General features: G+C 40.6%; 5 protein-coding genes across 6 annotated transcripts in view; 1 reads left to right on the forward strand and 4 right to left on the reverse strand.

Moving 5' to 3' along the window:
• LRRC38 (leucine rich repeat containing 38) overlaps window positions 1-25445 on the forward strand; it is a 109342-nt gene that overhangs the window by 42586 nt on the left and 41311 nt on the right. The window lies entirely within an intron of this gene.
• On the reverse strand, window positions 956-5542 carry LOC143168966 (arylacetamide deacetylase-like 4). Its single transcript, XM_076356008.1, has 4 exons — window positions 5375-5542; window positions 3189-3405; window positions 2708-2771; window positions 956-2019 (listed from the first exon to the last, which is right to left on the reverse strand). The coding sequence occupies exons 1-4, from the start codon at window positions 5540-5542 to the stop codon at window positions 1245-1247; spliced, it is 1224 nt and encodes a 407-aa protein (XP_076212123.1). The 3' UTR covers window positions 956-1244.
• Window positions 6758-10544, reverse strand: LOC143168965 (arylacetamide deacetylase-like 4). Of its 2 annotated transcripts, none has more exons than XM_076356006.1 (4): window positions 10267-10544; window positions 9125-9341; window positions 8697-8760; window positions 6758-7871 (listed from the first exon to the last, which is right to left on the reverse strand). In XM_076356006.1, the coding sequence occupies exons 1-4, from the start codon at window positions 10441-10443 to the stop codon at window positions 7097-7099; spliced, it is 1233 nt and encodes a 410-aa protein (XP_076212121.1). In that variant the 5' UTR covers window positions 10444-10544; the 3' UTR covers window positions 6758-7096. The 2 variants fall into 2 exon arrangements, with proteins under 2 accessions (XP_076212121.1, XP_076212122.1); XM_076356007.1 differs by lacking the exon at window positions 10267-10544 and adding an exon at window positions 9602-9676.
• LOC143168932 (arylacetamide deacetylase-like 4) lies at window positions 11365-16134 on the reverse strand. The gene is made up of 4 exons (XM_076355953.1): window positions 15940-16134; window positions 13551-13767; window positions 13077-13140; window positions 11365-12413 (listed from the first exon to the last, which is right to left on the reverse strand). The coding sequence occupies exons 1-4, from the start codon at window positions 16114-16116 to the stop codon at window positions 11639-11641; spliced, it is 1233 nt and encodes a 410-aa protein (XP_076212068.1). The 5' UTR covers window positions 16117-16134; the 3' UTR covers window positions 11365-11638.
• On the reverse strand, window positions 17234-24840 carry LOC143168923 (arylacetamide deacetylase-like 4). The gene is made up of 4 exons (XM_076355941.1): window positions 24604-24840; window positions 22606-22822; window positions 19226-19289; window positions 17234-18891 (listed from the first exon to the last, which is right to left on the reverse strand). Exons 1-4 carry the CDS (start codon window positions 24784-24786, stop codon window positions 18117-18119), a joined length of 1239 nt encoding a protein of 412 aa, XP_076212056.1. The 5' UTR covers window positions 24787-24840; the 3' UTR covers window positions 17234-18116.

The raw sequence follows: 25445 nt of genomic DNA on the forward strand, positions 1-25445 counted from the left end.
GAAACCGATATCCAAATTATTGGAGATCCTCTGATGCAAGTAATAAGAAGTATTAACTTACAGAAGGGTTAATGAAGCCTCTCTTGTATAATGTTGGTGTATATTATTAAGTTGTATATATTGCTGTTGTATAGTTGTATATAAGTTGTATAGCAGTCTGAAGGGATTGCCATGAAAAGTGCTACAGGATTTTTAATTGGCTAATGTTATGTCTGGTGTGAACCACACAGTATAACCCATGCTCAGGCATTGCTTCTGTCCTGGCTTAGAGACAAGAATGGCAGATCATAAACAAAATTAATTAATGCAGGCCAGGCAAGACGCTTATCTTTCTCCCTTTTATTACTCTTCTGAGATGAGCCTGGACTCTAGCTTACGACTGCAGTAGTATACTACCTCCACAGCATTGGTTCTGACCCCCTCTATTCCTGCTCTCACACTTCCTTCCTGATCTTACCCTTTTCCTCTCATCCAGCCAGTTTCCAATGAGAACTTTAGTAGAGTATTTCGGTTCAATTTTCCACCAATCCTGTCCATCTTTTTGCGATGCAATCATATTTCTTTGTCTCACCAGCGCTACCCTCCCCAGTTGTTGGAACTGTCCTTCAAGTTCTGTGGGTGAAAGATTACTCAGCAGTCCAGTGCTAAAACTAGGGCAGAAAGGGCCTCCACTTCTACCTGCCTGTGTGCTGAGAAACGTGGGTGATGTGTGGAACTGCTTGGCCGTAGAACCATTTGTGTTTGCTATCCCCACGGTGACTGTCGTTCCAGTAACCACATTCTAGGCTGCATTATATTTACTGTTGAGCAAAACAGTGGCTCCTAACCCACTAAAGTCAGCTGGGTTTTTTTCTCTAATGAAGTTCAGAGTATGTCTCAAAACATTGTGATATAAGTGACATACTCCTCTATACCAACACACCACACATACCTGCACAACACACAGTCTCTCATCATAGACACATTTTATTTTAAACAAGTGGGACAAACCAGGATGTCCATTCAAAATAACGTTCTTCTTTATTGACAGAGCTAAAGATAAGGGCTTGCAGCATGGTACAAGCTTGTATAAGGTTTGCATATTCCATGTTCCAACTAATAGCTGGAATGAGGTTCTGATGAGCCTTGTTTATCATTGTTAATGGCTGCCCTTGATTGACTACCCATCACCTGATATTAAATATCCTAAAAAGATATTTTCCTAGGTTGAGGCATGAACAGACTCGTGGAATCTAAGATGTTTACTATAAGCTTTTTAGGAAGTTAACTACACTGTCCAATCCCCTTTTCCCAGCTGGAAATGAGAAACCACAATAATCATATAGGCTTATGATTCCATGGAATCCATCCTCAAGGTGGTACCAGGTCACTCGAACACCGTTGTCCTCCAGTCTCTTCTTGTAAAGCAAGCCGTCGTCTCTTAGCACATCATACTCACAAGTCAAGATGAAAGACTCGGGCAGCTGGTGAACAATAGCGTCTTCGGCTAACAGCGGACACAGGTTGGGCTCACAAAATCTTTTCACTGTCTCATAAACTTCAGCTATAAAATCAGTGGGCCTAAGTGGCTTCACACCTCTGACCTTAAATTTTTCGGGGATGTTATCTGGACTCACCCACTTCCTGTACTTCAGCCTCATATCTGGAGGAATATGAGAGCCCTCCAAGACCTCTTGCATATGCAATGCATCCCCATTCAGGTACTGCAAAGCAAAGAAAGCGGCACGTTCTCGGAATAAGAGAGGGACTCCTCGATTTTGATGATAGGATGGTAAATTGAAGTCCAGTGCCTGAAGGCCTGGGTAGATCAAGATCTGAGCACGTAGTCTGGGGAGATCTGGTCTACCTGCAAGGGTCTGGCTAACTGCAGCTGCCAGATTGCCCCCAGCACTGTCCCCGCAGACAATTACATTGGCAGGATCCACCCCATAGTGCTCTATATTCTTCATAAAGTGTATGGTGGCGTTAAGACAGTCTTCATACGCAGCAGGGTATTTGTGTTCAGGAGCTAAACGATACCTAGTACACAGGAAGAGACAAGAGAAGGAAATGTCATTAGCATTAATCAGGAAATGGTATCATATGCTGCCTTCCAGCCCTATCATTTTGGGGTGATTTTCCTCCAGGTCAGGATATTCATTACCTCCTAAGCAGGCATTCCTCAGTTAGTGATTGCGGATAAGCTGTAAACTGTGTATTCAATCACAAGGACTCAATAAAGTAGGATTGTCTTCTGATTAAGAGTCTGACCGAGACTTTGTACATTTCTTAGTCATGCTGAAAACTCCCTGTGTATTCTTGACAAGATAATTTAATAATGTTGTGCCTCTGCTTCCTATGTGTAAAATGGGAGTAATACAGTGTGATGATTCCCTCTTTTTCTAGAAATCACAATTTTTTGGAGCATCTTATTACATGTTCATACGTTCAGCACAGGAAGACTTTTTTTACCTAAGTTTTTGATTGGCTTTTATAGATTCTCTTAGTATGCCAAATATTTCCATTTGGGTCTTTTCTGAGTATATCAGGGCATGAACAGTTAAGAGCTGTGAAATCCCCGTTATCACTATTTGTCTTTTTATGGACTTCACTGAATTCTATAGAAATTTCTCTGCAAAAAAGAACATCTCCAAAACCAGTGCAGCTCTGCTGCGGCACCACAGCAACAATAATCTCCCAACAATAGAACTGGGTAGGGTTCACTTACTGAACAGATACAACTACCGATTCACTTTCTCTGGATATGTAGCGGCATACTTTTTCATAGGTATCTGGAAAAGAAATATTTTCATTAGTGCTTTGCTATTGCCCTAATTTTTGAGACAGCTAGGGAATGTTCATTCCAGAAAGGCATGCGTTTGTCTTCAGACTTCCTCCCAAATCACATGCTGAAACCTCCTTTTATTCCAGTGTTATAAAAAGATGAGAATGTTCTTTCTACATTAGAATCATAGAATCATTAAGGTTGGAAAAGACCTCTAAGATCATCGAGTCCAACCGTCAGCCCAACACCACCACCCACTAAACCATGTCCCTAAGCGCCTCATCTACACGTCTTTTAAATACCTCCAGGGATGGGGACTCAACCACTTCCCTGGGCAGCCTGTTCCAATGTTTAACCACTCTTTCAGTAAAGACATTTATTATAGTAAATTGCATTACTATAATTCCTCCTGCAGATATCTTACCAAGACTTCCAAATACCCAGCCTCCTCCATGAAAGAAGATGATACCTCTCCTTCGCCCATCAGAGGTAGCTTTAGGCTGATAAACCCTCACAGGTACTTTGTTAAACTGCAGATCCCAGATAAAGAGCTTTGGATCCACCCCTAGTTTCCGTCCTTGTCGCACGTATCGGCCAAAAGTGATTTGACTGCAAAGTCCAGTCTTCTCCAAAATCTTTCCCTGTTAAAGGTAAAAGAAATTAAGGCTTCTTGAAAAGTCTTGAGTTAGCCAAGGTATAAAAACTCTGCATCATACTTACATTGAACTGCATTTGAGGGAAATTTTAAAGAAACACAGAGCTTGTCCCCCCCCCCGAAAGTGGTAATGTTGTAAAATATGAATACACTATAAGAAGATATAATAATAACAGCACAAGAAATTAGAATAACTACCGTGAGGACTGTTCATAGGGGAGGATAATGGCTATGCAAGCACTTCCCAAACACTCTCTAAAAGGCTTCCTGTATACTAAGTACTGATAGGAGAGTTCATTCTAATTGGTTGGTTGGTCCTTGGTTTTTGCCTTAATAAACCTGGGGAAAACAGTGAGGAAAAGTAACTCCACAGTTGGTTTTCTTGATAGGAATGTCCAGTCCTAAGAAAGTAAGAGATCCCAGGAGAGAGTCAGCAAACAGTATTTGTTTTAAGTTTGCCTAGATTAGTTTTACCAAAAAGGAGAAGTTCTACCTTTTATCACACCAGCTGGAATCTGAAGAATCAGATTGATAAATCTAGGCTTCACATACAGCAATTTGATCCCTGTTGTCTGATAAAAATAAAGCTCTCTGATACGAGAAAAATAATTTTCCCAAGCTCTCACATCCTACAGACTGTAAAAAATTTACTTCCAGTACTCAAATCCAGTGTCATTCCAATATCACATCAGAAATTTTATGTAGGCCACCCAAATTGGCTGTTGTCCTGCACAGCTTTGTGCTCATTCTTGTTTCATTCATACTTGATAACAACCATGAAATGTCATATATAGAAACAGCAATAAAAGCTTTAATAGTTCTTCATTGTATAAACTAATATTCCTGAATTAGACCATAAAACTCAGTGAATTTGCAAATCTTCAGTGCAGGGTTGTATTGTGCAAGTTAGTTACTGCTTTTTATTTGCACAACAGATTTACTGAGCAAAATCAAGAAGCTTCCTTTCCCAATGCTCTTGCAATGATCTTGCAAGCTAGAATATAAATCTGATGTAATAAGTGAACAAACAAGAAGTTGGGAAGCAAGTTAATTAATGGAATCAAACAAATAAACTGTTACGGTTCAGTTACTAAACAACATCCCAATTTTAAATGCCCAGTGAGAGTCTGTCTTTATCCATTCCCTTGTTGTCACCTGCTAGTGGGATTCAGGAGAGCTGGGTAGCTTTGTCAGTAAATTTTAAGAGGATGTAAATGGTGTAAGAAACAGTGTGGAGGAAAACAAGGTCTGTGCGATAGCAAAGGCGATGTTGTGGCTAAAGGAGCGAAGGAGAAAACTGAAGTTTTAAAAATATTAAAAGATACAGCAAGTGACAGAGGAAGAGTTTAGGAGAGCTCTAATGCTGTTTATGCAATGCTGTAAAGGGAGTCCAGGGATTAAGTAAAGCGGCCCTAACCGGATTTTGTACCATAAATGTCAGCCGTGGCAGGAGCAGTTGAAGGGTTGTAGTTGTCCCTGTGGAAGGTGACTTCGCCTAAAGCTGAGGGCAGTTATCAGCTAAAACACCAGCTCAGCTCTGAATTCGAGACTTAAATCAACACCGCCGTTTGGCAAACTCTGCTAACAAGCCCTAGCATGCTACTTCTGAACGTGAAATGGGTTTTGCCCGTGACATGAGCAGCGTCCCGAGTGCGGGTGCTCCTCCGCAGCGCTCTCCCCATGATGTGGAGCCGCAAGCATCACATGAGGGCGGCAGGGGCACGCGGATCTTAATCCAGGCTCCTTCTGTTTTTTGCTTCCCAGCGCAGTCCGTGGTCCGGGGCTTGCCCGGGCCGCCCCGGCTTTCGTGCAACCCTTAGGCGGGGACCCCGGCCCGGGCGGGGGGTGGACCTGCGACACCCTGTAGCCCCCCCCCCCCCCCCCGGCTCGGGTGGAAACGCTCCCCCGCCCCCCGAAACGATAAGCGCGGCGGCGGGGCGGAGGGCGCGACTCACCAGGGCCGCCGTGCCGAGGAGGACAGCCAGGACCAGGCGCAGCTTGGCGGGCTGGTTCACCCCGGGCGGGATATCGTAGCTGGGGAGGCCGAGGAGGACCGTGGCCAGCGCCACCGCCAGCGCCGCCAGGGGCAGGAGCAGCAGCAGCAGCGCGGGCAGCAGCGCCATGGCCCGGCGGCGGCCCCGCGGGGCTCCCCGGCCCGCGGCGGGGCCCGGCAGCGGCCGTCCGCCCCCCGACCGCGGCCCGGGCCGGCGGCGTCACGGGCCGTTTGTGACAGCTCTGCAAAGCCGCCGCCGGGGTCATGGTGCGGGCGGCCAGCGAGTACCGGGGGGAGGCCGCGCTGCCGGCGTGAGGCGCGGTGTAATCTCGGTTCAAGGAGGCAGTGCGTGACCTGTGCACGCAGCATCGGGGGCGCTCAGTAAAGGCGCTCATCGCCGCGTCCTGCGGAGAGGTTGAAGTTCAGGCTTCGTGGCCGGTACTACCGTTTCAAGAGAGCCGGAAAATCTGCAGCGCCAGTGGGTTGCACGGCACCTGCGTTCCTGACGGATTCATCTTCAAATCGCTGGGAGTATGTCGTTTGTCCTTAAATTTAGGGATTCTTTGACTAAAGATGGCCTGCAGGAAGCTAAAGGAAGGGCTCCCTTTGCACTGTGGAATCTAAATGGAAGACAGCATTTGTTTTTGTAAAAATTTCTGATTTCCTCAGTCTTAGGATTTTCATTTCCTCAGTCTTACTATTTTGAGTATGCTCACTACTGTTTTTCCTTGCTTTCATCAGCAGGGTGTAATGAAGCATCATGTCAAGGAATACACTGCCTTGTCCTGTAAAGAAAACTCAAAACACGGAGAAACATCAAAGCACAAATTCTAAAAAAATAATACTGGGGAACCGCTCTCTGAAAGAACGTGAAAACATTTTGGTTCATATTTTCTATCTCTTTATGCTATAACCTTCCAGTATACAGATCACGAGCCCAGTTCACTGATCCTTACTGTCTTTCTAAAACCTGACGTAAGTGTTCCCTCTCAACCAGTATCTCTTGCCCTGAGCTTCAGCCTGCATAATGGGGACATCCCAAAATTAAATAGGAGTTTGTAGAGCTACGGTTATTTCCAAATCAGGGCAGCCCTTACTTGCCTCCAGCAAGGTGTCCCCAATGAACTCAGGCCTCATACTGCTACGCTTGCAGATGTGGCTCTGCCATGTCCACTGAATATATGTTGAATCTCCTCACTGACACCTTGATCTCTGCCTGTTTTTCCAGAGCTTTTCTCTAACTCTTCCCTCCAGCTCACTACGTACCTACCTTGTACTTTTTACCTAAATAAAATAAGGTCATGCTTTGGAGCTTATCAAATGGACATCACAAAGATCCTGACTGTAATTCACAAGAGTTATTTAATCCAAATCATTCCACAGACATTATTTACATAGAAGTAGATCATCCGGTAATTAAATACAAGGAGTCAATTAGATGTTGATTTGAAAGAAAAGGGATTGAAACACAGCATGTGGAAAATATTAAAACTGTAAAGAATGAACTGTCAGTAGTCTCATGAGGACAAAGACCAGTGTTCAGACAGTATTTGAAGTTCATGAATATCAAAATTGGTATTTTACACATCAAAGGGTATAATATTTTTGCTGACAAGTACTACCTGAGGTTTGGGAGCCTAAACAGAGATATTCGTGGGAGAAGCATAAAGAGGGAAAGTTGCTTTTACAGATCTTTTATGAATTTAACAATTCTGTCCAATCCCCTTTTCCCAGCTGGAAATGACAAACCACAATAATCAAACAAGCTTATGATTCCATGGAATCCATCCTCAAGGTGGTACCAGGTCACTTGAACACCGTTGTCCTCCAGTCTCTTCTTGTAAAGCAAGCCGTCATCTCTTAGCACATCATACTCACAAGTCAAGATGAAAGACTCGGGCAGCTGGTGAATAACAGCATCTTCGGCTAAGAGCGGACACGGGTCGGGCTCACAAAGTCTTTTCACTTTCTCATAAACTTCAGCCTTGAATTCATGGGGCTTCTGTGGTTTGTAGCCTCTGACCTTAAATTTTTCGGGGATGTTATCTGGACTCACCCACTTCCTGTACTTCAGCCTCATATCTGGAGGAATATGAGAGCCCTCCAAGACCTCTTGCATATGCAGTGCATCCCCATTCAGGTACTGCAAAGCAAAGAAAGCAGCACGTTCTCGGAATAAGAGAGGGACTCCTCGATTTTGATGATAGGATGGTAAATTGAAGTCCAGTGCCTGAAGGCCCGGGTAGATCAAGATCTGAGCACGTAGTCTGGGGAGATCTGGTCTACCTGCAAGGGTCTGGCTAACTGCAGCTGCCAGATTGCCCCCAGCACTGTCCCCGCAGACAATTACATTGGCAGGATCCACCCCATAGTGCTCTATATTCTTCATAAAGTGTATGGTGGCATTAAGACAGTCTTCATACGCAGCAGGGTATTTGTGTTCAGGAGCTAAACGATACCTAGTACACAGACAACAAAAGTAAGAGAAGGAAATGTCGTAACTGTAAATACAAATTTCCTACAGCACCTTGGCTTTCCCTGTGTTGTTTGGAGTTTTTTTCCTTCAGCACAAAAACCCGGTGTCATTATCTGCTAAACAGGTATTTGTCCAGCGAGTTATCACAGATAAATGATAGCCAGTAGGATGAAGTTGCAAGGACGTAGTATAGTTAGGATCTTCTTCTGAGAACAGCACTGATCAGAACTTGAGTGATACAAGTTCATTTTACTCTTTTGGTGTAGACTGCATCTGGCTTGTGGATGAAGTAATTTAATCAGTCTGCACCTCACCTTTACTTAGGATATTTCCTCTTGAGAATTCTTTTATTTAAATAACTGGGACAGAGTTATAATTTTGTGTATTATTAGTATTAAAATATATTAGCATTTGATTCTTACTGTTAGAAAACTCCTTGAAGTTTACAGTGGGATTACATCTAATTAAACAGATCACTGTATCACCACCTTCCAAGTTTGTTTATTAGTCAGTTCTCAACATGTAAGAAAACTCTTCTGGAAAGCATTCCTTCTTTTTGTGTGGTGCCAGCATAGCTCTGTGTTGTGAGATACATGAACCTTACTTTGGGGTCTGTTTGCACTCTCCCTGCATTAGCAGATTGGGGGGGAAGAAATTAAAATAGTCCCCTTGAAAGTCTGTCTGACCATGTGGGGTCCTGGGGAAATGGTATACTGAGGAGGAGTGTTCCCACAAGACATGCAACACTGGTGCTGAGAAGTGAAGAAAAGCAAAAAGACTTCCATAGGGTAGTACTGACATAACTCACCCAACAGACACAACCACCAGCTCGCTTTCTTTGGCAATGTAACGGCAGATCTTTTCATGGGAATCTGCAAAAGTTGGGGGGTTGTTAGCTGCCTGCTCCGTTTCCAGATGCAATAGCCAAGGAAGGTGGAAGCCTCCTTTTCCCGCCCTGGCCATGCCCTTCCCGATCCTCACACACCACCTCCCCTCCCTTCCCCTCCCCTCCCCTTGTCCCTCTTCCCCTCAGCCCTGCCGCCTCCCCTCAAGGCAGGCAGCAGAGGTTCACCGAGAGCACTAAGCTGGCTGAAGATGACGGGAAAGCTCAGCCACGTTTCAGACCTTCTGCCAAGTTTCGGGGCAGAATTATTCCCCCCGCCTCCAGAAGATAACGGCGGCAGCGAACAGCTGCGCTGCGGGGTGGTGGTGGGGAAACGACCCGGCCCGCCCTACCGATGCTGCAGTACAGCCAGCCGCCGCCGTGGAAGAACATGGCGGCCGCCCGCAGGCCGGCAGATGGCGCGCGGGGCCGGTAGACCCTCACCGGCACCCGGCCGAATCGCGTGTCCTCCAGCGAGAGCTGCGGGTCCGGCCTCAGCTTCGTCCCGGAGCGCATGTAGCGGGTGAAGGCGATCTGGCTGCACACCCCCATCTTTTCCAAAATCTTCCCCTGTTCGAAGAGAGGGAGGAGAGCCCGGCTGAGCGGAGGGCGGCCCCCCTGGGGGCAGCCAGCAGCCGCGGGCCGCCTCGGGGAAGGCTGCCACACGCCACGCCAGGCAGGTTGCCGTGAGGGAGACGGTGCGCCTGCCTTCCCCCGGCCGCTGCGAGGCCTGACGGGGCACCCAGGCTTCCTGTTGACAGGGTTCAGCCTGCTCCAGACCCACTCGCCTCTACCCTCGCCTTTAGCAGCCGCTCCGGTCTGGTCCTCACCAGAAAGCTGGCACAGGAGAAGATGGAGCTGTGGCGGTCCCCTGTGAGGCTACGTGCCTGGGCGAGCAGAGTTGCTTTGGCACCGTGCACCTGAGCAGGTAGGCCCACGCGTCCGACTCACGCTCTGTCAGGCAAAATGTCTTAGGGGAGAAAAAAAGGTGTTTCCTTCTCAGCATCACCAAGTTCTTTGGTTTCATACCAGCTTCCCACCGCTCACAGGCTTAAACCCCAGATGTCGTTCCTCTAAGGTTTCCCATGAGTCTCTGGTTTTATCTGCTTAAGAAGCACCCGGCCTTCCATCAGTGTTACTGGAAAGCCCCAAGAATGGCCTAAAAACATCATCTGTGCTTAGCTAAAATGGAAATCAAAGCAATCTCACTTTTTATAAATAATTAACTTAAACTGAATTAGGGAAGCTCAGCTGATAAAGCTTGGACTCTTGTGGTTGGCTTCATCCCTGTGTAATAGGGAAAATCTGACTGAACTATGTGAGGTCTAACAGAAATGATTTTACAAAAATTGTTCTTTAAAGTCAGCCCCCAAAACAAGAAAACCTTCATGTCAGTCTTGATGCAGCCAGCAGGTTTCTGGTCTTTACACATATAACCTTACAAAAATAACACCTAAACCACATTTCTGGCAGAACTCATGGCAGAGTAACTCACCATAGCAGATGTAATAATCAGAGAAGCAAGGACAAGTCGAAGCTTTCCAGGATGATTCACTCCAGGAGGGATACTGAAATTGGAGTACTCGGATTGAATTGTTCCCATAACTGCTAGTATGAATGAAGCAGTAAAAATCACCAGCAGTATCACTGGCAGTATATAAAAAAATGCCATTTCACTTAACCAAAGGTGAGGTGTCTTTACACCTGTCTTTGATTTAGTTTTCTCAGATAATAGTAAACCTTAGAGCAGTCCAAGTTACAACAGATCTCTCGGGTGTCAGATCTCTCACACTTTAAAGTCCTTGGAGAAGTTGTGCAAGGTGCCAGCACGCATTACATTGGAGAAGAGGCAGAGGAGAATGTGTTTAATTTCCTGTTTAGCTTCACATTAATTGTGGGACTGATATAGGGCCTGGTATTCTGCATGGTATTCCTGGATTGCGGATGCTATGAATGACTGTTCAGAGATAGCAGTTAAGTACTGAATGAAGTTCTAGTTTATGACGAGTTGCTGTTTACAAGGAGAGCCACCTACTGTGGGGATTAAATTGCCTCTTGCATCTGATCTGCAGCCACAACATACTGCTTCCTGTATTGTGGGCATTCTTTAAGTAGTTTGGAATAAGTAGTTTTAACAAGGACATTTAGAAAAGAAAACGGGAACTAACATGAGGAAAAAAAAGCTAAGGTGTGCTCTACAAAAGTAAATGCATCAATCTTATTTTGTTGTTAGAGTATTTAAGCACAGGAACAAGTTTTTTAGCATACTCGTATGTTTGATAAACATAGGAAAACACTTAGAGCATTTCCTCCATTTTAATTTACACAAAGCTGTTAATAGTGTCTCTGTTGGGGACAGTTGCAGTTTTGACTTCATTTTTTCAAGTCTAAAATACCAGTTACCTAGCTCATAGAAATTTTCTGCAAGTCAGTGACTGGGAATCTTAGGCTCAGATACTATGTGTAGCATACAGGACAGGCACTGCGTTACAGCATTGTAATATCAGTATCTTTTTCCTTTGCCAAAACACACAGCCTTCTAGGAAGAACGAAACCATAGATCATGATTGAATAAAATGGGTCAGACCAGATGTTGATTTAAAATTTTACCGCATCTTTAATATTTACTGAGAGAGTAGTAAGTGCCTAGTCCAAATAGATAATTAAAATAGGCAGACTGCACATGGAATACTTCAAACAGCACTAAAAGAAACTCTCATAGCATTCCTGAAATATTTTTTTTCGGTGGTCACACTGGCATAATTGCTCATTAATAAATTGTGCTATCTAAACCTCTTACATGGAATTTAGAAGCATAAAAGACCACAGGAAACTGGCAGTTCTTATAGAAGGAAAGAAAACTGTTTCTATAAGCCTTTTAGAAAGTTCACGATATTGTCAAGACCCCTTTTTCCAGATGAAAATGATAACCAGTCACTATTAAATGAATTTATGATTCCATGGAATCCATCCTCAAGGTGGTACCAGGTCACTCGAACACCGTTGTCCTCCAGTCTCTTCTTGTAAAGCAAGCCGTCATCTCTTAGCACATCATACTCACAAGTCAAGATGAAAGACTCGGGCAGCTGGTGAACAATAGCGTCTTCGGCTAACAGCGGACACAGGTTGGGCTCACAAAATCTTTTCACTGTCTCATAAACTTCGGTTGTACAGTCAAGTAGCACATGTGGTTTGTAGCCTCTGACCTTAAATTTTTCGGGGATGTTATCTGGACTCACCCACTTCCTGTAGTTTAATTTAGTATCTAGAGGCATATGGGAACCCTCCAAGACCTCTTCCAGATTTGATGCATTCCCATTTAGGTACTGCAACACGTAGAAAGCAGCACATTCTCGGAATAAGAGAGGGACTCTCTGATTCTGTTGATAGGATGGTAAATTGAAGTCCAGTGCCTGAAGGCCCGGGTAGATCAAGATCTGAGCACGTAGTCTGGGGAGATCTGGTCTACCTGCAAGGGTCTGGCTAACTGCAGCTGCCAGATTGCCCCCAGCACTGTCCCCGCAGATAATTATACGGGCAGGATCCACCCCATAGTGCTCTATATTCTTCATAAAGTGTATGGTGGCGTTAAGACAGTCTTCATACGCAGCAGGGTATTTGTGTTCAGGAGCTAAACGATACCTAGTACACAAAAGGATACAACAAAAGTACAAGAGGGAAATACTAGTTTTAAATGTATTGCTGAAAATACTGGTTCCTGCAACCAGCAATATCCTGCAACCAGCAATAACCCTGATTACCTCAGAATTTCCCCTTTCTCCACAGGTTGTCATAAATAAATGGCAGCTAGTTGGACCACGTGGTGCAGATTAACTTGTTAGGATGTTATCTGTTTAGGATGTTTCTCAGGCCTTTAACAACACAGGAGTACTCAACTGCCAACTATGTCTAGGTTTTATTGACAGTCATTTAGTCGGTTTATGTTTTAGCTTTCCATGTGTCAGATACAAATGAGAGTACTTCTGTTTTATGTCTTTGTTACAGTGCAACTATAGCCTCATAATCCAAATCATTATGTCAGTATATTGGTGATGATATTAGCTTGCTATTCATGTAGTGCTTCTGTAAGCATCGAGCAGAGTTTCCTTGAATAAAGATTAAGTAGAATATGTGGCTTACTATCTGTTTACTATAAATTTTGAGTTTAGAATTTGAAAACATTGATTGACAAGTTCCACAGAAACCTTTCTCTGAGAATGGTTGTTGCTATGATCAGGGAAGCTGTAAGGTGATATTTACACTGTAGGAAATAATCTCTGAAAAACAGCATGAGGAAAGACTCACCCAACAGATACAACCACTGATTCACTTTCTCTGGCAATAGAGCGGCATAACTTTTCATGGGTCTCTGAAAGAAACATATTTGGTGGGTTTGGGGTTTGGTTTTTGTTTGGTTTTTTTGCCAGAGTACTGATGTTGTCTATTACATAAGTCAAAGAATTGCAAGAAGAAAATAGTCTCTATTTTTCTCTGCCCCTTCCTACATAGCTCCTCAGATCTTTTGTACCCCCTCATCTTCCTATTTCAGTATTTGCTTACTGTATTTTTTCCCCTCATATCTCATTGTCCTTGTCTTTAAGAAAAATGCGCATAATGCACAGCAGATGCTTACTTCTGACAGCAAGACTTACGAGAGTGCATCTGTGGTTATACTCAAACTTCGTAACTGCTACAGATCAAGCGACAATCAACTTTACCATTTATGAAGTAGATACATCTTTAACTAAATTGTAATATTTTTTCTGTTAGATATCTTACCAAGACTTCCAAATACCCATCCTCCTCCATGGAAAAACATAACTCCTCTCCATTGGCTGGCAGATGGAACCTTAGGCTGATAAATCCTTACAGGCACTTTCTCAAAACACAGGTCCTTGATGAAGAGCTTCGGGTCTGCTCCTAGAGTCTTTCTACCTTGAAGGTACCGGACAAAGCTAACTTGACTGCAGATGCCAATATTTTCCAAAATCTTTCCCTGTGCAAAGGCAAAGAGAATAGGGAGTTCACTCAAGAGATTCTCTATTTTCCAAAGTAAAGGAACTGTATGGGCAGTATACTCATGATGTTTAGTCATATATTTTAGGGCAATCATAAAATATTTGAGTATTTGTACATAAAATACAACTGAACAAATAACAGTAGCATCATGAGAGGTCACATGAACAGCAGTGTTTACCAAAGAACATAATCCCAAAACAATGCAGCATTAACAAAGACTGGTGAAATATATCCCTTTGCTTTCTCAGCAGGTCCTTTACCTAACATTGAAAACGAGTTTGGTTTTCACTGGTTGTTCTGTCCTTGCCCCTGAGACGATGTGAAAACATAGCGAAAGATGATAGTTCTGGTGCTGATTTTCACGATATGGACACTTGCCCAAAGCAGAGTTGACTAAGTTGAGAATGTATTTGGTAATTGCTTTTTGATTCATCTCGGAAGACTTCACTGATGTGTGCAATGCACTGGCAAGGAGATCCTGAGATATTTCGTAGGCTTAAACTTCTGTTCTTTCTGTATGCCGTAGTGATATTCATGGCAGGCACCAGAAGATGAAAAGAATACAAATGAGAGCTACTGGTCCAACATAACTTTGCAAAAATAAAAAAAAGGCATAACCTCTGTTTTGAAATACATTATTTGGTCATGCCAAACCAGTACTTCGGTCCTTACGAAGGTTTGAATCAAGCTCTTAATATTCAATATTGTTATGAATATTTCTTACTAGACTGCCACATTTGTATGGATTGTCAGTATAGTGTTATGACTCAATATATTTACCTATGAAAGGCCTTTTCTTCCAGTGACTCCAGCTATTTATAATGTTCTCCATGCCTGATTTTGAGACTGAAGAAACTAATACATTTTGCAACATACTGACTTTAATTCATTATAGAAACTACTCTTAGTGTCTCTGATTGTATACAAACATGATAAAATGATTTATTCTTTTGTATTTGCTATTTTCCAAGCAGAAATGGAACAACTACAAAGAATATTCTCACCTTTACCTTCAACTTGTTTGGTTTCTTTCATCCTGTGTTGTTATATTGCAGCATACAATTCTGGTTTATGGTACTAATGGGCAGTGTATAGACGATAAAAAGAGAACTGGCTTTTCCAGCTGCTTAAGTGAAGTAATCACTTTGTAATTACAACTTGTGTGCAGCCAAAGCATGAGAATATATATCCAGAATTCTTTAGTATGGTCCACTATAACCTAGAATATTTCTGACAGATAATTTTTTCTTTTTTTTTCTTTTTTTTTTTTTTCTTTTCTTCTTTTTTCATTTTAAATAGTTTGTCCCTCTTGGAAGTGTTTAAGTAATTTATTAAATATATGCACAACTTCTGCTATTTCATGTATTTCTAACACCTTCATCATCACAGCATCTATGCATCTATCATTACATGGAAATACTGATTCAGTGAGATCAGAAGTTGAGTGCTGGTAAGAGCTTCAACTCTTGTGGACTGGTTAGCTTCCCACTCTTTTACAGGCCAGTTCACCTGAAGAAGTTGGGCTGGCCAGCACCCTTCATTCCCATCAGACAAGCCTGCTTAGTTGCTGCAGGAGTTATAAATATGTTTTCAGGGGAGGTGGAATTCCTTCAGCTCCTCTTGGGAAATGTTACCTAATTTTGTCACTTGTGTGACAAAAAATCCCCCTTCCCAAAACCAATTCTGAAATGTTCAGTCTCTAATTTTATCTTCAAAATAAATACATAACTCCTCATCCCCAAGTCTAAGAAAAGCTTGAAAGCATGGCCCAAAGACATCTGATACATTCTGAACCTAGAATGGAAATATAAATGATCCAACAGTTATAAGCATTCTTAATCAAATTATTGCTAGATTAGCACAATTCATTGTAGAAGCACAGTCAGACTTTCAAATGCTTGTGTTAGGCAGTGTTTACCTACTGCCTAATGTAAGAGCTAGGCGGGATTGTAATAATGCCGTGTAGTGTGAAAAATCTGGTAAAGGTTTCTTTAGCAAAACTGAGCTTCTAAATACAACATGCAGCATGATAGCTATGCCCTGCTCTCCTCTCTGAAAATTAATTCCAAGCAAGGTTCTAGCATTGCATTAAGTTTAAAATCTACAGGTTCACCGTTCTTCCCGCAGAAATCGCACCAGGTTAACTTACCACCACAGCTCTGCTTATTAAAATTATATGAATGATTCGGAGCTTTACAGGCTGATTGACTCCAGGAGGAATTTCTGAGTTGGAGAAATCAAAATTAATTGCCCCCATGACCAACAAAATAAATCCAGCAACAAAAACTGCTAAGAATAACACCAGCAGTGTGTAAACAACTGCCATTTTGCTGAGCAGCAGTGATCTGAAATGTCTTTGATTTGACTTTCCCAGATATCTTTGGCTTGTTACTTCCTGATTACTTGTTAGTCATGAGATTGCTCTAGTAAAAACCTTTCTCCTCCCTTTTACAAATACATCAGTAGGTGTCTTTCCCTCTCCCACTCTCTCCCCACCCTTTATTTCACAAAAGATAAGTTCGTCAAAGTCCTGCGTGCACCAATGTTTTTTTTTGAAAGGTGCACCTATAAAATTATGTCATTACCTCAATCTCAGGTTTTTTTAGTATTTGTGTTTTCTTCTAAAAGAAGAACATGGTTAAAAAACAACACAGGAGGCTGAGTTTAGATTCATGATTGGGTTACCTCCTATCAGGTAAACTTCAGTAACTCTCAAGAGTGCAACCGGTGCAGCATAAAGTTACTTAACATAGTCAGCAATTAAAGAGTTTCAAATCAAACTGCTTTATCTTGTTCTTGCTGTAGAATGGGATTGTGCTAATGTAGAGGTGCTGTAGTTTAAATGATGCTTGAGGTATTAATTGTGAATCTGAGTCTGAAACTCTTCAAACAACTAGGATGTCAGAACATTGTTGAAATTGCAAATTCCCCAGGAAATGAAAGAGGTAAAAATCTAACTTCATTAAGCAGCCATGTTATAATTTTTTTTTTTTTTAGTTTAATTGTAAGTGATGGGGGGAAAGTACTATGTCATTTTAGTTAGAAAACTTTATAAAAAATGAAATTTCTTCATTTTTTCCAGTGAGAAGTTGAGTGTTTTTAATAGGGCACATGCTCATTGTAAAATACTCTGAAGTAGAAGGAAATATTTTGTTTAAAACCAGCAAAAGTCCAGATTAAAAAAAAAAAATAGCCCACCCAATGGTGTTTCTGGACTCAGTTTGCATTATGTTTCCACAGCTATGTGATCATATACAATAGTTGTGGATAGTCCAGTTGTCTGGTAAATTAGTTACTGTGCACAGCACAGATTTGACTAGGTAGAATTAGCAAGATTGTGGTCTCTGTCTGCCAGCGTTGCATTGTTCCTTTCACCATGAGGTGTTCATTTAGGTTCATCAGTGAGTATGTGTTTAGCAAATGTAACTTGCTCTTGTAACATTTGAAGTGCTAGTTTTTATTTTTTTGTTGTTGAAAGCATCACAAAATTGCCACAGCATTACAGTGATAATATAATGTTGTGCTTCTCTGCCTTCTTACATCTGTGATCTTCAGAACTTTTTCAACAAACATAGCATAACAGGTAGTCCTGAGCATAAGATAATCTTGAAAGAAAAACAAAGAGTACAAAAAGGAAAAGAAGTCTCACCTCTACACTTCCCTAACATGTACACGCTCCTTAAACTTTAGGGATTCCAGTTTAATAATCAAGTTCCAAAATGAAACATCATTTCTCAGATTCCAAACAAAATCAAACCCATACTAGTTCCAGTTTAGAACTTCTGCTCCAGACAGAAGCCTTTCTTTTGACTACACTTTTTCAAGAAAAGTGTAGTCTTTGTGCAAATCAACCCTAGAAATTAAAATGCATAGCTGCAATTTCACTATCTGACATAAGACTTCACAGAATCTGAGTCATTGGGCTCTCCTGTCTCTCACAAGGGCCAAAGTAGACCCCGGTTGTTGTCTTCAGCATTTCTGGGCAGTCAAAGAATCTTTGGGAAGAGGTGTTCTTGCTGCTTGCCTTGAACATGTGCCAGCCATGCAAAGATATAGAATTGCTAGAGCTGAAGTGAAACAGGATGTGTCAGGTGCCTCGCTTTTGCAGCTCGATCTTATTAGTGTGTTTTTATAATAATGTTTTCTAGAATGGTGGTGCTTTAAATAATCTTAACATCTGTTTGAGAATCACTGCAGAAGCAGAAATTAGAAAGTGTAAAATGCAGTCAAACTCCAAAACATAAATCAAAAGTGTTTACATTTTTTGCCAAGTATAAATTCACCAAGGATAATGTAAGACTTACATCTTTGTTCTGAAAAATACTTTTATAAACTGTTTATAAAATTCACAGTATTATCCATTATCTTTTTTGCAGATAAAAAGGAAAAAATCCCATAGCCAAAAAAGGCTAAATTTCCATGGAAACCACTCTCAGAATGATACCAGGTCACTTGAACGCCATTGTCCTCTAATCGCTTCTTGTATAACAGTCCATCATCCCTAAGCACATCAAACTCACAGGTCACAATGTAGGATTCAGGGAGCTGGCAAATAATGGAGTCTTCAGCTAAAAGCGGGGAAAATGTTATTGTTAAAACTTCTTTGATTGCTTCATGGACTTCAGGTTTATATGAAGTGGATTTCTGTGGTACGTAGCCTCTAATCTTAAATTCATCAGGAATAATGTCAGCACTTACCCATTTTTTACAGTTCCGTTTCATACTCTCAGGAACATGGCAATTTTGTAGGACATCTTCCAAAACTGATGGTTCTTTATTAAGATAACGAAAACAGAAGTAGATAACTAGCTTCCGAAACAACATGGGGACTGAAGCATTCTGCTGATAGGAAGGCAAATGAAAATCTAGCCCCTGTAGTCCTGGATAAAGTAAGACCTGAGCACGTACTTTTGGGAGATCTCTTCTATTCAGCAGTATTTGGCAAATAACCGTAGCAAAATTAGCTCCACAACTGTCACCGCTAATGATGATGAGAGCAGGATCCACATGATACTCTTCTAAATTCCTCATGAAGTATAAGGTGGCATTGAGACAATCAAAGTATTGCCCTGGGTATGGGTGTTCAGGAGCCAAACGATAACTGAAATGTCAAAGATATTGTGGTTATTGTTAAAGTAATTATAAAAATTTAACGTGCATTTTTCATGATTGACTGGTGGTTATGTAGGCCTTTTTTTTCCAAATTTTAAAGATTATATTTGGTTTTAACTAGTGTAGATGGGAAAGACAAACTAATGGCGTTACAGCTATTTTAGAATATTTGCCTATAAGCACATTTCTAAATTAAATGAAAGGCTAAAGCGAAAAATAGGGAGCACAATCTAAAATAGTGAATAGATTCAGCATATTTTTCAGAAATGTTTCAACTGTGAACTATATTAGCATAAATGCTTCTATGTAAAAGTAGCACTTACCCAACAGACACGACCACCGAGTTGCATTTTTTGGCAATATAGCGGCATATTCTTTCAAAGGCTCCTAAAGAGAAAGTTTATCAGAAATGATGTTTTAAAAATCAAATACCCTTTTTTGAAATGAAAATATAGATCCGATGAGACCGATGAGTAACTTCTGCTGTGCAATGCGGTCTTTACATGTTAACATATTTTCTGGTTATTGGTCAGTGGCTGTTAGGGCATAATATAAGCATGTAAGGATGTTAATACTAGGAAAAAATAGAAGTCTGTCTAGGCTGGTATCACATCTCAGCTGGTGGTCAACAAAAGATGTCTAAGGAGAAGCATAAGCTGAGGATAAGCTTATAGTAATAAGAAGCATACAAGAAGTTGAGGCTCAGGGCACTCCTTGAGACAGAAGCTGTGTCTCTATATTTAATGCCCTTGATTAATGTTTCTTCTCTGAGTTACTCGAACCACTTCTTGAACCCATGATTTTAACTTTAACAACTTTGTGCAGTGAAGAATTTCATAGCTTGCTTACGAAGGTGTAAAGAACCATTTCTATTTGCTCGTTTTGTACCTGGCATTCACTACTTCCATTTGGTGACATTAACTCTTGTACCGTAAGAAATGGTGGATAATCATTCCCTTTTTAACTTCTCTTGCTTCTCATGATTTGGTAGACATTTAGTGTATCTGTCTTTATCTGTCTTTTCCAACCTGAAGAGTCATAGTCTATATGCTTATTCTCTGTACAGAAGCACTTTCCTCACCTATGCAGCCTCTCTCTGAGTCTTTCCGGTACTGCTATATCCTTTCTGAGGTATGGGAATCAGAACTATAAGCAGTATACTATATTTAGATGCACCATGCATTTATTACAGTGGCATAAAGAAGTTTCCTGTTTCATCCTTTCCTAATAATAATTCCTAACATTGTATTTGCTTTTTGACTGCTACTGTGCACTAAGTCGACGTTTTCAGGCAATTTTCTACCATAATCCCAAGATGATCTTCCTGCAAGGGAGCAGTCTGCTTAGAGTCCATTGTTTTATTTATAAAGTTAGGATGCTCTGTTCATCCGTTTGACTTCTCTACACGCCATTTCACCTGTCATTTTATTGTCTAATCCTTTGCTATCATAAAGACTTTCTGCAGTTTTTCAGCCATCCATTTACTACCTTGAAGGACTTAGTATCATATCAGTTTTCACCATCTTTTCTGTTTTTGAATATGTTGATTAGCACTGGTCCCAGCACAGATCTCCGTGTGGGAATCTCACAGGAACCTCCCACAACCCATCTTTTTTCTGTCTTTTAATCAGTTTTTATCCAAATGAAAGACCTTCCCTCTTGTGTCATGGGTGTGTAGCCTCTTTAAGAGACTCTTTTGGAAATCAAAGTAGGTTTTATCATCTCAGTCTCCTTTATTCATGTATTTGCTGACTCATTTAAAAAGCTTACATTGATTTGTGAAGCATGACTTCCATTTGTATGGATTTTAAGGAGTAAGTCATATTTATCTGTCCACTGATTCTGTTCTTCATTGTAGCTTCTGCTAATTTGCTAGTTGCAGACTTCAGGCTTACTAGTATGTAGATTCCCCAAGTCCTTTTAAAAACTTGTCATTATGTTATTTGCTTTCCTGTTACCAAGCACCAACGGGAATTCAAATGAAGGGTCACGTACCACAGTCAGTGTATAGGTATGGGTATTATACTAAGCCATGGCACGTGATATAGCTCCCTCAGTGTGCTGATTGTGCAACAGCAATTGTGTTGTGAACAACTACTACAACTATGCAACTTTGTGGTGTGGATTTTTTTTCCCTTCCAGCAAAAGGAATTCACCTTTCACTTGGATCATAGAGGCTTATCTCTTGAGTCCTCACTGCCACCCGGACTAGCCCTAGAACTAGAAGCATCACAGCTGGTGTCAGCCTAACAGTCCACCCAGACTAACGTGCTCTGCAGTAAAACAAGGGTAGATTATTTCTGCCACAGTGCAGAATGGAACCTAAGTTACTAGAAGTTATGTTATTGTTTCTGCATGATGCTAAATGAAGTTAGGTACACTCTCAAACTCATTTGCAGATAACTGAAGTCTGCCTAACATAGTTGCTAGTGGAGACTTACCCTTTGAAACAGTAAAGGATTCAAAACCCACAAACTTCCCTGCCTGATCCCTGGAATGAAATCTAGATTTCCATGTTAGATGCCTTGGCTTCCAGACAAAGCACACATAGACTTGGTTGCTCAGAAAGAGATACAGAACAGTTAGGAGGCTGAGCCAGCAGCTACTGAGACAATCCAAGGATTGTCTCCCTTTCTGAAAAAGAAGTAAAGTATTCTGTGCAGTGTTACCATAAGAATCAAACTCCCCAAAATTGGTTCTATTTTTAATGCTCATTTATTATTTATATTTTCCTTCCTTTTGATTCCTTGTTTGCATGAATGGGAACATATTTACAGATTTTTTTTTTTTAATGTATCTTTAAATTTTTTCTTGGACCATGTTATATCTTTTAGACTTCCTTTGATGCATGGACTGCAAGTTGAGAAACACTGACTTTTGTAGCGTTTCTACACAAAAGTTGAGTGCTGAGCGCAGAAGTGTGTCTTAAATTCTCCACTTTGAGGTCCTATCCAAGCTTACAGGAAACACTTCAGTCCAGTTGAGATCCAAAACTAAAAATTTCTCCTTGAGAAGTAACCAAAACATTGTTCCAAAGAATGAACCCAGAATATGTTATTTTTAGCAACAGCATTGCCATTTTCATGATACTGTAATTATTCCAGAAAGTAGATCTAGGCTGAGTTCCGTATCAGCCTAAAAGGATTTTAATTTACATTTCCAGAAAAGATGGAATACAGAGGAGAAGGAGGGAAGAGACATGGATTCCAACCCTTACTCCAGGACTGTTGCTATATCTTATTTTCAGCTAGTTATTAGTTAAGATACAAGAACATCCTGTGAGCTGAACTTCCCTCACAGTGACCTAAGCATATATGTTTTGTTTCAGTGGTCTCTCTGTCTCTGCCCCAGCAAACTGAATCTTTCTCAGAACAGCTTCAACAGGAGGAGGAGCAGAGTCCCTCTGCTGTTAGCTGACAGCTGATTGAGGGTTTTCTGGATCACAGTTCTGGATTTAGAAGCCTCAGATCTGCTAAGAGCTGCTTTCATCAGCTTTGCCTGTAGCCCAAAGGAAGTAGAAATGTGATTAGCCTTAACTGTGCACTAGACTATTAATTCCACAAGGTGCTTTGCAGTTAGTATTGAGATTGCAAAGGCTATTGTCATTAGGAAGGACAGGTGAGGTATTGACTGACACATGTCTGAAGGTAAAAATGTAAACGTTTGGATTTGATTTTAAAAATAAAACTTGCTGATTTCTTACTAATGCTCCCAAATGTGCCAGCGCCTCCATGAAAATACAGTATTCCTCTTCTTTTGCCAGTAGGTGGCCACTTAGGCTGATAAATCCTCAACGGTACCTCATCTACTTTGAGATCTTTGATAAGAAGTTTTGAATCTCTCCGTGGTGGTATTCCATCTAGCAGAATTCGCAATAAGCTTAAATCACTGCAGATCCCTAGCTTCTCCAAAATCTTTCCCTGTTGAAAAGAAAGAATTCGGCAAATGATTAGTGTGAAAGGTTCCAACTCTCTTTAATTTAAAAAAAATCCTGGGTTTATTTTACTGTGTTGTATTTCAGGAGATACTGGAGACAGTGATTCAGTGGAGTTACGGTGACTATTGAGAAGTCAGTGAACAGTTTTGATTGAATTAGATGTTGCTGAAGATTGCCAAAAAGTAACATCAGCCCCATTCTGCATAGCCAGTTGTCCTCTTGCTCATTGTTTACTTTTGCATGTTTATTTTTGTGAATCTAAAAATAATCAGAAATGTAGTTAAGCTGAAAATATGGGGGAAAGGAGAAAACTAATCTTTGATTTTGAAATAAGTGTTAGAAGTGACTCTGGGTGTGAGGGTGATGAAAGCAGATTAGAACCGTAGTTTATAAAAGTAGGCTCTGCTAAAATCTATGGGATTATCATAGGCTCTGGCACACAGCAAGGTCAGGAAGACAAATAGCATTTGTTTCTATTTCTTACAGCTATAACGAAAAGAGGGTAACATTTTAGAAGATATTTTAGTATGTCTTGTATTAAGATACTATATATTTTGTGTGAAAAAGTACAAAGAAAATTGTGTTACCCTAAGAAGAAATTTTTGAGGTTTGGTGGGAAAGAAGAGACCTGCTGTATTCCAGCTGCGCCATAATGTCTTAACTTTAAAATCAACTGTTTTGAAATCCAATATCAAAATAGTTTGCTATTTGTAAGGGAGCAGATTCAGTGGTCACTTTTAGCCCAAGGAAACTGATGTTTTAAGACTACCATGCATAGATCTAGAAGGTGATTTAACGCATTCACTAAGAACTTGGTTTGTCTTGATTTTTTTTTTCTCCCTGAAAATCTGTACTAAGTTTCTATGATGCTGACAGTATCGTACAACTTTGGAGATGGAAGGAACAAATTCCAACTTGATAGTTTTTTAATTCTGTAACACTTGCATTCAAGAAATGACTTGTCAACCCCATAACTGTTTGTGAAAAGGAGTAGGTTTGTTATTAGCTTGCACTGGAAAAAATAGACAAAATTTTTGAAACTGAAAATATCCCATTTTTATGTTTTTTCCATAATAATTCATTTCCACTTCCCATTTGAAAGATTTTTAATTTTGTCTTTATGTTATGGAGTTAATGGAAATGGATATATTGGAATTATGTTAAATTCACTATCATGTGAGTAAATACACAAACACACAGGCATTTTTAAAGAATAAGTGAAACCTAAACACGTTGTTCTTAAATACACCTATATCTTACTTTCTGAACTAGCCACACAAGAAGAAGGACCTCACCATTCCTATCCATTTTTATTTTTTATTTCTTTTATTGTTCATAGTACATTGTGTGTATAAAGCTATGAATATATAGGTGTGATTGTGGACAATAAGTATAGAATGAAGCAAATGTGAAGAGGAGTAATGTAGGCTTGCTTCTGAATAGATAGCATTATTATATGTACATGCAGTTCAATAGGTACAGTATATAGTTATTTTTTTCGATTTTCGTGTGAAACTGAAAAATGTAAAGTGGCTGCAGTTTGACAGCTGCACTGAAAAATCTAAATAAGCTTTTAAGATTAGTCATATCAGTTTTATGAGTTAATTTAACATGATTTGATTCATATAACAATGCTTACAGGCTTCAGGGGGGTGAATTGCTGATTCTTCTTTTCTTTTTTTTTTCTTAAGCCATTATCTTCCACCTCCCAAATATCCTACCAAAATAAAAGTGAAATCCCCAGTTTTAAGGAAGTTAACTTACCGCGATCAGGGTTGCAATCAACAATGAATGGAAAAAACGAAGCTTTAGAGGTTGGTCAATTCCAGGTGGCATTTCTGAATTGAAAAAATTATAAAATACACCCCCCAAAAACAGTGCTGGTATTATCACAGGAGAAATGAAAACCATTCCTATTATTGCTAAAGTTGTATAAACAGATGCCATTTCACTTCAATAGAAGTGCACACTAAAAAAACCCCCTATGCTCAAGCCTTGTTTCTCAAGTGTTTCTGAGGTGTCTTCACAGGAGACTAAGCACTCAGTTCATATGCAGAAATAAAAAGTTTATTAATGTTGCAATACCCTAATTTTCTCCACCCTTCTTTTGCTAATGGTATTGCTGGCAACATTTCCTTATACTAAAAAAAGGGGAGAGGGAAGTTTTTACCTGTTACAAAAGGTGGAATTCAAAGTATATGGAATTGGATTATATCATGAGTTCTTCACTAGCAACGAGAAATAATTATTCAGAGGGGTCCTTATTTGAAGATTGTCTGTGTTTGGTTTGTTGTGGATTCATTATGGATGGACATTTCTCTTGTTAAATTTTAATGATGTGGGGCTCCTTGCAGTTGTCATCAAGGTATATACTTCTCTGAGAAGAAAAATATCCAAATCCACATTTAGTTGATAAACTGTTTCATAGTGGAATGCACAGTGCAAGTCTTAACGTACATTAAGGTCTCTCCAGATACATGGTGGTGTGTTTGTAGATTCAAGCCACTATTGTTTCTGGTAAAAGCTTTTCACTAATTAAACTCTCAGAATTTTATATTCATTGTAATTCTTGTTTCTAGTTTAATGTAGAGGCATTATGAATATAC

This window comes from Aptenodytes patagonicus, chromosome 19 (genome assembly GCF_965638725.1).
Source record: "Aptenodytes patagonicus chromosome 19, bAptPat1.pri.cur, whole genome shotgun sequence".
NCBI classification, from domain to species: domain Eukaryota; kingdom Metazoa; phylum Chordata; class Aves; order Sphenisciformes; family Spheniscidae; genus Aptenodytes; species Aptenodytes patagonicus.